We start from the raw sequence: 19,091 nt of genomic DNA on the forward strand, positions 1-19,091 counted from the left end.
AAACCTTTAAGTCAGGTGTGATGAGTTCATTCCTACTTGGAAGGAGGTGGCAGCTATGCATTATATAGTCAATAGAAAAGCATATATATCTCTTTGGTATATTTTTGCTATAGGGCACATGCAATTCTTGGAGAGAGAGAGTGACAGAAAGTAAGAAATCACCCCCAAGGGGATGGCCACACTGCAATCCCTTCTTCTCCATTCTTCTGTCAGGATTTCGGGCATGCATGCACATGTGCCTGGCCTGAGTTTCAAGCTGCTGAGTCCAGGACTTGAACCATATGATAATCCAGCAATGTAACCATTACACCATCTATTGATCCCCTTGCATATGATTTTTTTAAAATAAAATAAGTGGGAAATTAAAATCCTTGCAGTTACTACAGCTGGTGAAGTACATTATACACACACTTGTGCAAATGTCCACATACATGTACATATCAAACACAACAATGTGAGTTATTACTACTATTATTTTATTTTAGAGATGTGTAATAATACCAGTTTTCTCTTTTTGGTTTATGAGTCATCTTCATGTTACTGTTTTCAACTCAGTATATAAATACAGCTTTATTAAAATTTTTCACTAGTTTCTTTTCCTCATTTATATCATGCTATTTCAGAGCACACTATATTATTTTTTTATAAGTTGAGGAATAAAAACTGTACACTATGGTACTGAAACCATTACATTTGACTGGAACATAGAGGCCAACACAAATATGCAAATTCACTCTGAGTACTAAGGAAAATATATTCTGATTACTGTACCATGAAATAAAATATATATCTCTGATGTATTTACTAAGATTTAGTGCTTATCTATAGAGCATCTTGATTTTACTAGTTGACATTTTTATAAAGATGCACTGCATTTTATACTTCCAAATTCCAATTTTCTTCTTAATATTGCTTATAGATTGACACACAGTGAGATGGAAGGCAGATGAACTATTCCCAAATGCACAGAAAAGTCAACTGATACGCCCTTAGCCACAAAGCTTACAAAGCATGATAAACTGAGTTCTGATCATGGTTTCTTCTGGCTAAATCTGTTTCACATAATATGGTAGAATATGAATCATCTAAGTTTACTATTGCCAAATTTTCTTTTCTGTCCTTTCTTTCCAGTAGCTGACTACTATAAAAAAAAAAAAAGACTATTGAGTAATAAATGGCAACCCTGTATATAAAGAAACTTTAGAAAGCCAGCCTTTCTGCATAATGTTATTTCAGCTTGAAGGCCTGAACCAGGCAGAACATTTCCCCTCAAATGTTGGACTCATATGTCTGAAGCACATGATGGAAGCCAAGGCCCATTATCTGGTGAATGGCTTTTTTGATAAGAGATATAAGCATTGGTTTAACAAAGCTAAAATAGAGAAAAGTTATCTTGGAGAAAAATTAACAATAGCTTAACCAGAAGAAGTACTCTTATAAGGGTCAGTAACAATATGCTTTGATCTTGAAGAATCAAAAGCCATCTCCAACAAATATGCAGTTTATCTACTTAGTCTATCATCACAGGGAATCCAGGCAAATAAAACAAAACCGAAAAACAAACAGGCTGAACATTCTCCTCAACTTCCTTAACTGGAGCGACACAGGACAAGTTGAATGATGATAAAGATATCATGCTTTGGACCGTGGCCCGTAGGTTTCCTGTGAATAAGAAAAACATCATAGCTTCCTGAGTCACAAGGATGATAGAGTGAGGAAAGGAGAGGAGGACAGCACCAGAGGAAGTGTGCCAAGTGGGAAACTTTTCATCACTTTCCAGATATTAACTACTAAGCAGTGAAGGCAACTGGTCTGATATTTCAGGCAAGAACACACCAGAGACAGGCTGAGACTAGTTGTCTACCGAGCCAGTTAACGTATCACAAGGACAAGCGATGGGTCATATGCTTCCTGGAGCCAGACACTGAACGTGTCATCTGATGTACATAACATCACAAAACTATCTTATACTAACATTCATCCTTTCAGAATTCATTCTTCCAAACATTTTTTGAGAGCCTACTATGTGCCGGGCATGGTACTACATACTGAGAATGCAATAGGAAGTAAAACAGTGGCTTCCTCAAGAAGTTTATGGTACAGTGGAAGAAAGAAAGTCATCAGGCAATTTTAGTATTAGTTGAAAATATTTAAGTTGTGCTGGTCATTAAACTGAACTTTGTTTAGGCTTTACATCTGTTTGTAGTCTAGACAGGCCTTTATTAAGTGCTTTCATGGAGAAACAAAGAAGGTTCTATCAAGAAAGCAGATTAAGGCTGCAGAACAGAGAGTAGTCAGCAGACATCCTCAGAAATGTTACCCATCTTTTCCGAGAAAAAAAAAGGAACTACTTCTTGGTTATCAGGTATTTGCCCATTACTCCACAGACTAGTGCTTCTCAAACTGGTATCCTTGACTACTGAACTCTTCAGATATAAGCTTGAGTTCTGCAAGAATTTTTAAATTTTGTGTTTGGACTTTGATGATCAAGAGAGCTAAAATGATATAAACATATTTTGGACAATATGGACAGTATTTATGACTAAATATTGTCATGGGACTTTGTGTCCCATCTCTGTGTTTACAAGGCAGTTGATCTCAAGGGATCAGAGATGACTGTTAAAGTGTTGGTGAGCAGGCTGCCCTCAGGTTAGCAGGGCCTTGATGTAAATATAACAGTCCCTGCCTGTCCCTCATCCATAATTCTCTTACTGATTAAAAAAACAAAACGGTTCTGTTGCAATATTAATTTGCATTACAAAAATGATCAAGTGAGTCTAAGTCATGTATGTATGTAGAAATTGCCATAGGCCAAAGAGAAAGCAAAAGAGATGCATTTTAAAAGTAAATTATACATTTAAGCTAAATAATGCATAAGCAATATCATGGCTTATTCTAAGAACAAAAAATGCAATGCTTTGCAAATACGTAAGTGAAGGTAGAATCCACTCATCCCAGGGCACGTTCAGTGATGTGCCTGTTCTTTGGTGCTATATAGAGGGTAGACTGTTCAATGAATTGGCCTATCAAAAGAACAAATCAGAAGATAAATATGAGCATTTTGTTACAAAGGAAAGATGCCAAGCATACATGTGATAGACCATTAGACACAAAATTAAAAGAATCAAGCCAAATTAAAATGAAATGAAAAGTACAAATGGACCTTTTCTTTGCTGATGGCCTCAAAACTGGTTATTTGGCTTCTAAAAAACAAATTCTTACACTAATAGCATTAATTTAAATGTCTTTTCTTGTTAAGTTTTTACAAAGTTGTATAACTTTTAGCTCTAAAAGGTGTAAGTATAAAAAGTTTAAACATATTTTATATGTGTATACATTTAAGTTTCTTTAAAATAAAAGTGGTTTGAAGCCAATTGGTGGTGTGGTGGTTAGGGATACTGGACTCCCACGTAGCTAACCATGGTTCGAGTCCTGGACCTGAAGGCTTGCTTTCTCACTTTCTCTCTCTCTCTCTCTTTCTCTCTCTCTCTGTCCCTCTCTGGTCTAAATAAATAAATAAATAAAGTTAAATAAAATAATTCTTAGAAATATTAAAATAAAAGTGGCTAAAGTCAGGATTTTAGATTATTTATTTCTTTTTCTGTTAGAATGGAAAATGCAGATTTGACTTTGAATTTTCATGAGTCCACTCAGTGTTGAAATAAACATAACAAGTTTAAGAAATGTTATTAAAGACATATGTGACCATGATTAGAGGGATGTTTGAAAATTAATATATTTATTCATATTGCTTTATTAACATATAGCACTACAAGGAATCTGTGGAGGTCTTCTAATTTCTTTCTTTGATGCTTTCTCCTTAATGAAGAAATTCTATTCAATCTGGGCAATGTATAATGAAGATTAAAGTTAGAGCCAAACAATTACTATTTGGCTTTCACTGCATGGGTGTGTCTCTTTGTGTGCTTTTCAGAATACTCTCTGGTAGGTCTGCCACGGGACCTTCCCACATAGCCAATAGGGTTTAGGTTATGTTCCTTTTGAAACATGTGCTTCTTGAGGGCAAGAGCCCTTCCTCCTTTATCTTTATGTTCCCCAAGTATCTACCACTGCATTCTGCACACAGTGGGTGCTTAGTAAAATATAAAGTAGACACATGATTATTGCCAGAATAACAAATATGGCTTCTAATGAATTCTCTAAGAATCTGCTCAGTGTTTGGAATGAAGAACCTATTTTTTTTTTTTCTTAGCAGAAAAAAAGAATCAGAAAGCTGACAACAGATTATTTACTAAAACAGAATCGACTGGAGGGGAAGTGCAAAGACAGGTGAATAATTTTCTTTCATAAAGAAACACAACTGTTTATATTTTATGCTGACCCGTACAGCATCAGCTTCAGGAAACAGCAGCTACTGCCGCCTCTCAGACTCTCACAGGACATATTTAGGCCTTTGCAACCACTTCCTCCACTGCATAAATCAGCCCAGATCAACTTGAGCAGAAGATCATTTGAGGACAATGAACAGAGTCTCAAGACGAGAATTCCCACAGAAAATCCTCCCATTGAAACCAACCAACATTTTGGTGAAGTTAAAGAAGGGCACGTGTTCAGAAACAATCACAAACAGCAATGATCTAAACCACAAAACTCTCTGGATTGCAGACGCCGCACACCCGGGTTCCTGTAGACATAGTTCAGTTACACAAATACATATGCTTTTAAAACCTGCCTGAGGGCAATTGTAGAAAAGTACCCTTGACTTCCCTAATGGTATAATGTTGAGAAAAGAAAATGAGCACTGATTATTCATACTCACTACAGTTGCAGAGTATTCTCTGACTTGATGGATAGAGCCAAGCAGTACAAAGGTTAACTTTTCTTTAAATAGCTGGGATTATTTCACTAGGTAAATGCCACAATGATGTACAACAATTATATGTAACTCAGAAATTACAATTAAAAAAAGAAAGGTTAATTTTTCTTTCTACCTCCCATTATATAGAGGTTAGAGTTAGAAATTAGGTCCATTATGGTCACCTGATTCTTATGAACACACAGTGGGGACATGAATTAGCTGCATGTTTAGGAGCTAAATTTTTCATAAATGGATATAAATGATCTCCATGCCAAGAACTTAAATAATTATTTCACTCTTTATGCTTGTTTCCTCATTTGAAATATGCATAATTACAGAATACAAATAAAATACTTAGCCTGGAGCCTATTACACTGCAAGCACTCAAAAAATTTAAACAATTGAGTATGTTATTAAATAGAGTACATAATATTTATTAATTTTTCAGCAGCCAGTATGATCTATTGAAAAGAGAGTCCACATAGATTTCTGGTGACTCAGTCCTTTTTTCTGTTCCTGTTGTTGGCAAATCATTATTTGTTTTATTTTGTTTAAGAATTATTTATTTAATTTTATATTTTATTATCATTATTTAATTTACTATAGGGCATGTGGGCAGAGAGAGTACTGAGACAAAGAGAGACAGAAAATGAGAAAGTCTCCAGGTCCAGGACTCAAACCACCATTGGGAGTCCAGTGCCTTAAACACCACGCCACCTGCTGGCCTGGCAACTCATTCTATAGTGTTGTTCACTCTGGGTCACTCCACAGCATTATAAAATTGAGATAATGCTGTGAGTACCAAAAAGATAATACAGATGTAGGATTTACAATTATCATAATTCAACAGGGAATCGGAAACATTATTCTGAATAAACAATATTCTACATGAAGCAAAATCACTTTGTAGTTTTATTGAATCATTGGAAAAGCCATGACGTATTTTTCTATGTTTTTCTAGGCAATATGTGTCATGACTTTTCTGGCAACCCAATATCTTATATCTAAGGCATTCTAACAGCAAGGGGATGCATTAGTAGTAAGCTTTTGCATTAGAATAATACATGCAAATCAGGCAATTTTAATCTCAGCGATCGTAATGCCAAGCTAATTTTCCTGAAGACAGTTTCCACTATTATTTAAATTCACTGATAGAAACAAACAAACAAAAAGAGGAAGAAAATACTGGCTTATTAGGAAAAGTCATGGTACATTTTGCATACAAAAATACACCATGACTTTCCCAACCTAATACATTATTAACATAGAGGGATGGTGGGCCAACAGGTGGTGTGGTGATTGAGGTGCTGGACTCCCATATGGCCAACCATAGTTCAAGCCTCTAACTTGGCAGCTTGCTTTTTGTCTTTCCCTTTCCTTCTCTCTCTCTCTCTCTCTCTCTCTCTCTCTCTCTTTGGTGAGCACATGTGCTCTACAGCAAATTTTAAAATAATAATAAATAAATAATTTTAAAAATATATATAAAGATGGTTATTTTGTTTGCTTTGTAAGAAATGCTTCTGACTCACTAGTAACTGAATAATTCTTTTAAATGTATGCAGTGGATTATACTACAAACCACTTTGGGCTATCATAAATGATAATGTGTTGTTCTCCATGAGTTTAGAAATGGGCTTATTATTTTGGGAGGGCTGGGAAAGCACTGAGGCTAGATTCGGTACTGATATTTTGCTTTGGTCCACAGGCACCCCATGTCTAATGAGCTACTTAACAAGTGACATTTTACTGAACGGTCTTTTTGATAAATGCCACAACACATCGTAAAAGTCAATAGTAGAACAAGTAGACCTAAAAATCTGATGATTCTTCCTGTAAGAACATGATTTTGAAAACCCTGACTGAGCCATTTATTAGCAAGAAAATACATTTTTTCGAGAAATATCCAGTAGAAGAAACATATTTCTAAGTGGGGAATTTTTAAAAATTGTATTGGGGGACTCTATTTACGGGAAAACTATTTAATGATACCTGGGTGTGATACTCTAAAAAAAGAGTCTGAGTAGATTTTGAGTATCCTCATAGTTCTTTGAAGCCTTTTGATCTTAAGTGATTGTCTAATTGTTAAAGTTAATAGTTATGAGATCTCACACATGGAAAATATGAAAATTAAGTGTATACATGATTACGTATCAAAAGTCTGTATCTGTCTATAAACTAGCAGGTCTATTCAAATTAATTATTTTTCTTGCAGAAACTATAGAATAGGTGGCAGGTTTTAAGAATCTATGTTCCAGGACCAGCAGATAGTGTAATGGTTACGTCACTGGACTCCCACATAGTTGAATGCTGTTTGAGTCCCAGACCCGGCTGCTTAAACTCATGCTGGGAGCATGTTTGCGCATGCCCATAATCCCTGGAGGAGAATGGAGGTGAAAGGATTGCTGTGTGGTCATCTCCCCTGGCGGGGGGGTGGGGAGTGATTTCTCACTTTCTGTTTTACTGTCTCTGTCTCTCTGGCAAGTACATGCGCCCTATAGCCAAAAAAATAAAAAATTAAAAAATAAAAATAAAAACAAAACCAAACAAGCAAAAAACTGTGTTCCTTACTACCCTAGGGAGCAAAATCACCAACTTCTCCTTAGACCTACAAGAACATTAGCTGCCTGTGATATTTTAATACACCATTAGATAGCTTTGAAAATGTTATCTTAATGATGTTGCCATGATATCTTGGACATCAATAATTTTGCTGAACCTTGAACCAGATGGATCGGTCCTCTGTCCAGGAGTAGAGCAATCAACGTGGTTTCATTGTATAAAATATTTTAGCGTAAAACTCCCTGAAGAAAACAGGGAGTTTCCTCTTTTACAGAAGTTAATTACAGAACTACAGAGACCCTCGGTGATTATAACCACACAATCACATGGCTGTGTTTAGATGTATAACCAGGCTCAAGGACAGTGGTTTTGATAATTAAGTTTAAGGGAAAATTAATGTAACATAAATTCAAATATATTGTATGTGTGCTCACACAGTGCCAAGTGCTGGTCTTTCAGTGAGACAGTCTTCTCAGTCTTCTGTCAGGACTTTCCAATGACCACTAATACATGATGTCAATAAAAATTACCTTAATTAGATGCTTTTTAAAATTCAATGATATCTCTTTGCAACAGGAAAATAAAAGTCCCAATCTAGATTTTCTATTATTTAAATTTGGTACAACAAAGATCAGAAGATTGCCACACTGGTTCAGACACCTGAGTGAGCAGCAAACAAATGACAGGTATAAGAGAGAGAGCTAGGCAGGTCTCAACAGGAACATGCAAAAGGGTCAGCAGAAATAAATTCATGCTATTTTGACCAAGTAGTTTAGATGCAAACTTAGATGAGTGTTTCTAGTCCAATCTTAAAGGCAGAAAAATTCATCTGCCCTAATGCTGGACAAGAAAGAGGTTAAAACTTTATAATATTGGTGTTTTGTGTACTTGTTATTTTGTTTGTTTAATTGTTAAATTAGACTCTGGAAACTTTAACTTTTTATTCCATAGTAATTTAACAATTTCAAAAGGAGCAAATGCTATTTAAAATTTAAAAGTGAAATTAAAGTATCAATACATAACAAGGCTTTTGAAAGAGATGGAAAGAAACAGAAGGTCAGAGTCTGTGTTAGCTTCCAGCCTGATAAATCTGGGGACATTGATCCATCTACTTTTTGTGGCTCAGAATTTCATGACTTTCAAGTTACTGGTTTACTAACAACATAAAATATAGAATGGTTTGATTTACTCAAATGGAAAAAACTATCATGGTTCACATTCTCATGGGAAGGGGATTTACACAGGAAGCACTCAAAGATCAGCCTGGTGCCCGAAATAATTATCAGTGATGCCTGGGGAGAACAGGGCTGGTAGGGAGTGGATTTACAGTCTGTATGCAATAATCACATAAGACAGGACGTTCTCAACTTTTAACTCAGGTTTATAACATTTATAGATTCCTTTTTCTAATACAATGTTGTACAAACACCAAAACTAAAAAAAACTAATGAATTTGTATGTATTACATTCACCTAGAAGATATTGCTAAAAGATTGCTTCTTAGTGACTGTATTTGGACACAATATTAGAATATTTTATTTCAGCTTCTATTTTTAGGTGACAGCATGAAGTATCTTGGTATGACTATGACCTTCTGATGAGAGACAATAACACGATAGAACAACCCAATGGGGACATCACCCATTTGACATACGTGGTGTTGGATATTGATTTTTCTAATTGGAAAAATAAACTTTTTCAAGATTAAAAAAAAAAACTAAAAATAAAGAGGATAATAACTTGGTACCATTGGCATTGCGTGTCATGAAGTCAGATGGAGTGGGGACTTAAATACAGCAGTTGTAAGTAAATGCCATGCACTATGACAAGGAAAACCGTGGCCATTCTATGGGAAAAGATATGTAAGTGGAGTCTCAAGGGAAATGAAACTAGATGTGGCTACAAACAAAATAAATTGCTTAATATCCTGTAGTTTAGAAGGAATCATGAGCACAATAAAGAAAAACACAAAATAAAAAGGTGTATATTCTTGAAGTTCCTCAGGGCTACCACTTATTTCTTCATTATCTTATGGAGAAAATAAAAAGGGCTATTTCTCTTAAGTGGCTATGCCACAGATGAGGAAGAATGCATATAGAACTACTTGATATTGGTAACCCTTGCTCAGGGCACAAATCCATGGCCTACAGTAACCTTAGACATATAGATTACCCAGTGGCTCAACTCCATGCATAAATCTGTTATTAAAAAATATTGCCGCGGCACAAGATTAGAGGACGCAGGTTGGTTCTCCACCCTGGCATTTGTGGGAATGCTCCTACTATGCAGTTTTAAACTATGAACATAATGTTCTCTTAGATACACAAACTTCTCCTTTATAATGGTATGATAAGCAAAATGCTTAACTACCAAGAACTTTTCAGAAAATGGAAGTGCAGTGTGACATGCTGTAAGAACATTATCTCATCAATTTAAGTTCCTGCTCCCTTCTCCTTGCCATGATTACATATGCTTGCCACAGTCTAATTCTGTGAAAAATTTTTAAAACTATAAGTAGGTAAAAGTACATCTCGAAGCCTATCAGAATAATTCCTCAGTAGTGATTCATTATGTGAAATGATCTGTATAAGACTACTTAACTGTAGATCCTGGGTATCAGTGAAAACTGAAAATTATAGCACTCATTAGATGAGAGATCTTCAAAACTCTAAAAAGCAGAAAGAAAACAAACAAAAAAACCCTGGAACTACCAACTGTGGCATGCAGCTTTTCCCTCTGTTAGGCTCTATTAAGGTTTGGTTAGTCAAAGTCAGGTAGCTTAAATCTCCTAACCCCTCCAATAGTAGAGGTTTAAAGATATGTAATTGTTTAAAATAATAATGTGTAGTGCAGAGAAAAAGTAGAAAACTTTTTGAGCTTCCTCTTTTCTGTGTGTGTGTGTGTGTGTGTGCTTGTTTTTTGTTTTTTTTTTTTCCTGCGGGGTGGGAGGATGTGGTACATTCAGAGGAACAGACATTGACTAGAAGTTGTGTGTGTGTGTGTGTGTGTGTGTGCGCGTGCACGCATGCACATGCACTTTGTGGTGGACATGGTGGTAGAGAAAGAAAATAGCTTTCTTTATCATGTGATTAGCACAAGAGGAGGGATTTTGTTTGTTTGTGTGTCTTGCTTTGAAATCCAGAATCTCTAAGATCTCTAATCAGCCTAACTGAGAAACTCATTTCTGTCATTTTATTAACTAAAACTTCTCACTCAAGGTTCTCATGGACCATGGATCACTGAGTAGATGCCATGGTAAATGAACATACAAAATCCTCATTGCATTTTTAAAGTAATTTTTTTGTGCGTGTGTGATTGAGAACAGATGCTTGTACTGAGAAAATCACTAAGGCCTCAGTTAGGTGTTAACCATGCTAAACAGATTTCTGTAGAAGCAACATTCATATTGAAATTTTGTGAAGTTTTAGCCTCCTGAAACTTTAGGAGGTATTGGCAACTTTGAGGACATGAGAAAATAAGAACACAAGAATATGTGGTAATTTATTTTCAAGTTAACAAATAGTTATATATATTCACTATGCGCAAAATGCTGTTCTTGAGATTTGGGCAGTAAAGAGAAGAAATGATAACGAGCTGGAGAAGATCACTATCTGCAAGGATCTTATAATCTGTTTAGAAAATACAACAGAAAGACTTAAACATCAAATTAAAGCACAAAAGTCAAATAATTTAAAGAGTACAAAGGACAATTCACTACATTAAATGATTAATCATCAAATTAGTGTCTAGACCAGAGGTTATTACACCTGACTGTGCCTTTAGAATTATTGAGAAGTTTTAAGAAAACAGTGCTTGGACTCTACCAAAGACCTCCTGAACTAAATTTCTGGGCAGGGTGTTGAAGGATAGGGCTGTAAATTCAGAGAAGGGACTAGAGTTGAGGGAGGTGAGACCTGGAATATTGTATTCTATAAAGCATTTCTGGTGATCTTAATAAAAAACAGTTGGCACAAATAAGTGGATCACTACTTGAGTAACACCGCTGTGGGCCAAAATAGTACCACTGGACATCTCCTAAAAGCTATCATGTAAACCAAATGGGCTCTGAGTTATGTAAGATTTTCAGCAGAAAATCTTTTCTCTCTGTTTTCCCATCCCCACCAATGCCAGCACAGTGAGACTGAGAAATACTAGCCTAACTCATGAGAGTGAGAATCCACAGTGGAGTTCAAAGTTTGCACGGAGTGGGGGCTTGCACTGCATTTTAAAGGAATGATCTTTCTTGCCAGACTTAAGGTGAAGAGAAAAGTTGCCAGGGAAGAGGAACAGCATGTCTTCAGGAAAGTAAAACTGGGCTTGAAGCATGATGCATTGAAGAGTTGTTTAGAAGAGAGGGTTCATACAGGGGAATGTTGGACTGTAGAGAGGATCAGATTCCCTGCTTGGGTTCCACTGTGTTTTTATTATGGAAAAATGTGAATACCAAGTCTAAGACATTATAAATCTCATTTCAATACTCTGTTACTCTTGTTTACTCAAGCTACACTCAAAAAGTTTGGTGTCTTATTATTTCAATTATAATCTGCACACCTAGGAGACATTCTTGGCTGTAAACTTTTGTTTCTTTTTCATATTTTTCTTTAAAGAGGGCTCTAGGTTGTTTAATTAATCTTGTTTACTCTTATATTTAATAGAGAGAATGTAGGACTACGATGACCTGGTGCTAATAGTACAAAGTATTTGTGTGCCAGATGACTTTGTAAAGAATACCAGAAAGAAAGAGCAAATTTCCAAGGTGATTATCAGTGTTACTAAAATTTAGTTGTTGGGGCTTATGCAACTTGAACCAAATACCACTGTTATGATTACCTGAGTGAGTGATTCCTGGTAAGATCAGGTTGACGCTCCTGTAGGATTTCAAAGATATTGGGTTGGCGCAGAAATGCAACAATTTTGTCATTGTAAGCTGAAAAATCAGAAAAGACAACAATTTTTAAAAACCTGTTGTTAATTTTATGCACACAAATCCAAGCTTTTTAAAATATATTTGTGATTAATATTTCTTATACTCAAACTTACAGTCACATATGCTTACATTCTAATTCTAATTTGTGTCTAAGCTGTTACATTCATTATTGGACTTGTATCTGTTAGGTATGGCTTATTTGAGCATTCGGGTTTTTTTTGTTTTTTTTTTTTTTTTTTAGAGAGGGATATTCTGCTATAGGGTTCGTATGTTTGCTGTAAATACAGAGGGAGACAGTGAAAGATAAAGTGAGAAATCACCACCCCACCCCCCTCCCATGGGGATGGGCACACCACAATCCCTTCTCCTCCATTCTCCTCTCGGGATTTTGGGCACTCAAAACACATGTGGCCCAGCGTGATTTTCAAGTCACCAAGTCCAGGACTCGAATCATGCAGCTGGCCATGTACAATCCAGCCTTGACCTCTACACCACCTGCTGCCCCCTTGAACTTGTTTTCTAAATCTATATGCCCACATTCATTTAATTTATTTTACTATTTTGGAGGCTTTTACTGTCTTCTATTTGCTACCAAGCCCTTTAAGACTATGCTATCATGACTGGTTTCTTTCATAAGACTACTACTACTTAAATTCTGTCTCAAGACATAAAAAGATAAATGCCTACTTTACAATAATTGCATATATTTTATTTTAACAAACAATTTTTACTTGACTTCAATAATATTTCTATTCAGAAAAGGTAGGATAGCACTAAAACAAAGCAAAACAAAACAAAACAAAACTCATGGTAGGATTTTATTAAACATAAGCCTTTTGAGATTCAGCTCTAGAATTTTGTTAGCAATTTCTTTATGATGATTTCTTAATCCAAGGAGAAAAGTAGTAGGCCAAGAACAGGGAAGTATGAGCACAGTATGTACAGTACTCATGACATGAAAGCTCAGATACAACTTTCTGGAAAGGGCTGACATACCCACTGGAACCATGTCCTGATACTGTGGCCGACTGACGGTATTGAATGTACTGGATGGCCTGGGGAGAACCGGAGGTCCTGCATGTCGAGAATCTTCTCCTACCTGCAAACACAAGCATCATTTATATTTTGCACCAAGAGCTAGATTTAGAGGGCTCCTGAACCACATTGTTCAAAATGTTCAACAAGGACCATGGTGAAGTACCCCTGATCAGAACAGACACTGGATTACAAAACAGAGGAGGGGTTCGAGTTAATAGCTAAATGAGGGGAAGGGTCAAAACATCCATGTCCTTGAGAGAGGCTGGGGCAGTGACTATTTACCAACTAGCACAGGAGAAATTCAAGATGCTTATAATTATTAAGGCTGCAGTATTTAAATAGCAGACCTGTTGATCAGGTATAACTCCCACATTTACAGAACACAAACCTGAAACAATACAAAAAAAGGGAAGAAGTGGGTGATGCAAAATGTATTGAAACAGTGCCAGGATATTCCTTCTCCTGGTCAAGGTAGGCCAGGGAATTCCCTGCCTCAGCAGAGGAGGGGTTGAAGAGCAGCAATCTCCGTGTGGGGTTCGCAGTTGGTGTATTATCTCCTTAGAAGCAATTGTGCATGCCTATTAGAGCACCCAGCACAACAGCTCTTTCTGGTTTGAGCTTCCCACACCAGGGAGTTAATAGTAACAGGTGTGGAGAAGCTAAGTAAGGTTGCCCTCACTTGAATTATTTATTGTACCCTCAAAGAGTTAGAAATTCATACACACAGCAGGTAATCAAAAGGTCTACTAATGATCTTACCAGAAAATTTGAACATTGCTTTAGCTCTGTTTTAGCGTTCCTCTCTATAGTACAGAAATTTTTTAAGACAATAGTAGAAGAGTCATATAAGAGAATAAGAGAACAAAAGACAAAAATAACATAGTAGATTTACAAATTGGTATTTTAAAAATAGAGCTTCTACTCCCACTCATTGAAACCTTCATGACCACTTCACCATATTGCATTAGTTAGGCATTTGCTGAGGATTTTTCTAAAGGCCCTAATACTAGAAATATCCTCCCCATTCTTTACTGCTTGCTTATCCTTCAAGAATGCTCTAGTTCATTTTCCAAAGTGTAGTTCAAACAGCCCTTCCTTGAGCAAGCCTTTAAACTGAAGTTAAATACAACCTTCTCTGAGCTCCCACAGTACTCGGTGCATATTTCAAATATAGTGGCCTCTATAAACAGAGTATTGTCAATCATATCTCAATAAAGTTGGAAAGAAAGAAAGAAAAAGTAGAAAGAAAAATATCCATGATTATCTAAAACTATTAGTAAAGTACACTTTTCTTTCCCAACTACTAAACGAAAACTCAGCTTATAAAACATTTTTTACACGTGTTTTCATTCTTATTTATCATGGTTTCCTATTTCCACTCCATATTAGGAATACAGTATATGCGTTTTATTTATTGGAGACCTGCATAATGCTCCCCGCCTTGCTTCCACATTGAAGTTAAGTGTTTGCTACATTAATTTGCTGATTAGAAGAAATATCAATGTTTCTACTAATTGGAATAAGTGAGGACTCCAACAAGTTTGTGGAAAGTGGAATTACATTATGAGTTTATTTTGGAACAAAGTTGTTTTTTTTTTAAATCCATGCATAGATTTTTTTTGGGGGGGAGAGATTTTTGCTATAGGGCACGTGTGCTCGCCAGACAGACAGAAAGAGACATAGAGACAGAAAGTGAGAAATCACCCCCCAGGGGGGATGGTCACGCTGCAATCCCTTCTCCTCCATTCTCCTCTTGGGATCTTGGACACGCACGCACATGCACCCGGCATGAGTTTTAAGCCACCATGTCCGGGACGCTAACCGCGGTCGACCACGTGGGAGTCCAGCGACACAGCCATTACGCTAACTGCTGGTTCCCCATAGATTTTCATAATACACATTTTTCTGTGTACTTTTTGAAGGCACTTTGTAAGATTTGCTGAACGAGTATAAGATGGTAACTGGAAGGACTTGTGTATGGAACTAGAAATTTCTCACCCTGCTTCTCTTGAGTTTTGGCTTTGAAAAATAAAGTCAGTCACTCTCTGGGGAGATTCAATCATTAATTCCATGGTTTTTTGTCAGTCAGAGACAAATTTTGTGTGTGTGTGTGTGAATTTTTATTGGCTATAGGGTGTGTGTGCTCACCAGAAAGACAGAGAGAGACAGAGATAAAGAAAGTGAGAAATCACCCCCCTGAGGGATGGCCACGCCAAAATCCCTTCTCCTCCACTCTCCTCTTGGGATCTTGGGCACGCATGCACATGCACCTGGCACGAGTTTAAGCCACCGGGTCCAAGACTCAAACCGCGGTTGACTACACGGGGGTCCAGTGACATAGCCATTACACCAACTACAGGTCCCCATATTTTTTTAATATATTCACATACACTTTTTCTCCTGTCAGTTTGTTGTATGTGTCATCATTTCTCAGAACAGCCAAAGGTCTTTCCCTTGGGGCCTCACTTCTTGAAACCAGACCACCAGTCAGTGGGCAATCCCTCTGACAAATACAGTGGCATGCCTCCAACAGCTGTGTCAGAAAGGACATTTCCCTCAAAAGCTTAACAATGTCATGGCTAAATGCTGAATCCTGGTGGGGAGTTTCTGTTCCACTGCTCAGTTTCTATCAATAGGAAAAGAAATCTTCATGTCCCCCATTCCTCTCTCACAATAGGCTACATGTACAGCATGAAAATAGTTTGAGTACTGAGTAGAGAGGTGGAAAGACAATGCAAATATAGGTATTAATCCTATGCATGTTTTTCCAGGAAAACAGTCCTGACAAGACTGAACAGCCAGCTTCACATTGTGCAGTCATGATAAGGTGAAAAGCTAGCGTGCACTGGCCATGTGATAAAGTCACCAGGGCCCTAATTAAGCTACTTATGGCGCACAAAGTCCAAAGGTGAGAGATCTGTTCTGCTTGTAAGATGAATGCTCTTCGCGTCATCCAATTTACCACTAATAGTTTATATGACAGCAAGGTAAAGATTTATTAGCTACTCATAAAACATAAATATTTTTGTGCATACCTCACCCTGCAATAGATTTATATATCATTTTTATATGAGCTTCTCATATATATTCTTCTGTGTCTGCACTTACAACCAGCAAATGCATGATACATTAGAGCAGGTATGTAAATTGTGAGGAGACATTCCAAGAGTGGAATTTTGATGAATCAAATCCAGTTATTTATTGCATTCATAATGTTTTTCTCATAATAGAGATTCCAAAAATACTTGACCTACAATATAAAACTGAAAGTATGATATGCACGTAGACATTGAATGGGCATAAAAAACTCCCTTAATTCCATTTATCTAAGGGAATATTTTATAAACATTGTACATCAAGTGGTGATATACACTCAAAGCACACGTTCATATTAGGGACAAGAAAACATGACCTAAAACATTTATTTCATTTATGTAAGCCACTTAAAGAAAAAGTGAAACAAGAAGAAATTATTTAGTTTTTTGTTGTTTAGGGTTAGGATATTAGAGGGCCCTCATGTGGTTACAATAGGTCTCTGCAAACTAGCAAACTATATACTACAGCAGCTTTTTTTTTCCTTTTCAAGACAAAGAAATACAATGCAATATTTTTTAAAAAAATCAAGTTGGAAAAAAAATCAAATGAGCTTCCTGTGGCCCTCTGCCTGGTGACTTAATTTTGTCAATGAAGTTTGTGGAAAAAATACCCAGTGTCATTTCTGTCCAAGGACTTCCTGAATCTTGCCTGGGGCATCTCACCCAAGCTCCACCCTTCCAGTCCACCCTTTATCCCTTCTCCAGGTCCTACAGGGAGGGTGGACAGACTAACACAGTAGTTTTTAGTTAGTATTAGCTCAGGCTCTTTTCTCCAGGCATTTAGAGTACAAAATCAACTATCTAAGAAATACCCAATTTAGAGAAAAAAAAAAAAATGATGAGGATTCCACAACCCCATAGCATTTGACAAATATTTTAATGAAATCCAGTATATCTAAGTAAGAAATTCTTGCCTCTATTTAACCAAATTTTCATGCACTAAAATTACATTAATTTCTTCTTGTGAAGCTGTCCTTAGGTATGAAAAAAAGCCTATCATTATCCTTTTTTTGGAACATTTTAGTACATTATCAGTTCCCTCTCACCTTCCTCTGAGTTAAAAAGAAGTCTTTAATATCTTTCATCTCTCCTCTTCTGTCTCACCTTTAAATTTGAAATTTAAGTTGAATGTATTTCCAGAGAAGCCCTAGCAACATTCCAAAATTTTATCAGCCTCCAATACTTTCCAAATCAAACTAGAGAAACAAAACAAAACGCCAACCCAATCCACAAGCCACCACATTTTAGTGGCCTCTTGCAACCCTCAGGTCAGTCTCTAAAACACGTGACTCACCTCGCCTGCACTATGACTGCGTTGCCTCGTCAAGTGTTGCCGATGAACCAGCGCGCTTGTGGGTCTACTGCTCTGAAGTGGGAGCCGAGGATCGATGAAAGTAGTGGTGCGGGAGTTATGGTCGACAAAAAATGCCTAGGACACAACCCATTGAATCAACAGTCAGTGCATCCCAAGGACAGGTCTTGCTGACCCATAACATCCCACATTCAGGAAAAGACCCACTTTTGAGTAATGATCTTCACTCCATGTTTTCATAATTTTCAAGCATAGAGGGAATTTCTCCTTAACCCATCAGGACAGAGCAGAATAGAGAAAGTCATGTTTAGCTTGCATCCAGAATGAAGAGAGCAGAAGGAAACATTGGACTAGGTTTTCGAAAATCCTGAGAGAAGTCATCAAAGATACGACTTTAGCAGAAAGCCATAAAACGGACACACAAAGGGCCAGCCATGGTAGTACATGCTGGACACTGCTGATCTGTAGACTAAGGACACATGGGAGGCATGGGTTTGGATCCTGCTCACCCTTTAAAAAATAGCTGGGTGTGGTGGTGTGCACCTAGAGTCCCAGCTACTTAGAAGGCTGAGGCAGGAAGACAGTGAGTCTGTGGCCAGTATGGGTAACGTAGAGAGACCCTGGCTGAAAGAGCTGAGTGTGGTGGTTCATGCCTCTCATTACAGCTGCTATGGAGGCTGAGACAGAAGGATCATGACATAGCAGCACTCTGTCTAAAATAAACCACATGCATGCACACACACACACGCATGCATGCATATACACAAGAATAGGCATTTAGGATTCTCTTAACTGATGAGCATTAAGCTCTTACTGTTATACATATTTATTACAAAGTTCGTATCACCTGAACCTTCAAACAGCATTGACTTCTTTCTCTTTCCCTTTTCCTATGCAATCAGCCACCAAGCCTTTCTCATTTCCCGTTGTAGTGTCTTTCATTTGTCCCTTTCCAACCTGCATACCACCCCATTATTTCAGGACTTTAACACATGCAAACACTAGTAGTGTCTCAGTCATTCCACATCTCCAACACCTTTATTCATTTAACCAACACCTTACTATAAGAACATTCTTTTTAAACACTTGGATTATACCACATCTCAATCCAAAGTCTCTAATGGTTACCCAATGGGAAAAAGCATCCTAACTCTGCTCAGTTTTTCAAGACTCCTTCAAAAATATCTCCTTCCCATGACCAGCAGGAGGCATGCTGGTTAAGACACTGGACTCCCACGCGGCCGAATGTGGTTCAAGTCCCAGACTTAGCAGCTTGAAACTCACACTGGATGCTTATATGTGTGTGCCCAAAATCCCAAGGAGAGAATGGAGAAGAAGAGA

The 19,091-nt window shown here is 37.2% G+C and overlaps 1 protein-coding gene across 2 annotated transcripts in view; it reads right to left on the minus strand.

The window, feature by feature from the left end:
- HECW2 (HECT, C2 and WW domain containing E3 ubiquitin protein ligase 2) overlaps window positions 1–19,091 on the minus strand; it is a 248,764-nt gene that overhangs the window by 57,133 nt on the left and 172,540 nt on the right. For both annotated transcript variants that reach the window (XM_027767973.1, XM_027767974.1), the window contains exons 14-16: window positions 17,733–17,867; window positions 13,302–13,404; window positions 12,209–12,305 (exon numbers count right to left, since the gene is read on the minus strand). In XM_027767973.1, coding sequence (XP_027623774.1) covers window positions 12,209–12,305; window positions 13,302–13,404; window positions 17,733–17,867 — 335 coding nt within the window. The remainder of the gene's footprint in view (window positions 1–12,208; window positions 12,306–13,301; window positions 13,405–17,732; window positions 17,868–19,091) is intronic.

This window comes from Tupaia chinensis, unplaced genomic scaffold (genome assembly GCF_000334495.1).
Source record: "Tupaia chinensis unplaced genomic scaffold, TupChi_1.0 Scaffold145082_1, whole genome shotgun sequence".
Classification (NCBI taxonomy): domain Eukaryota; kingdom Metazoa; phylum Chordata; class Mammalia; order Scandentia; family Tupaiidae; genus Tupaia; species Tupaia belangeri.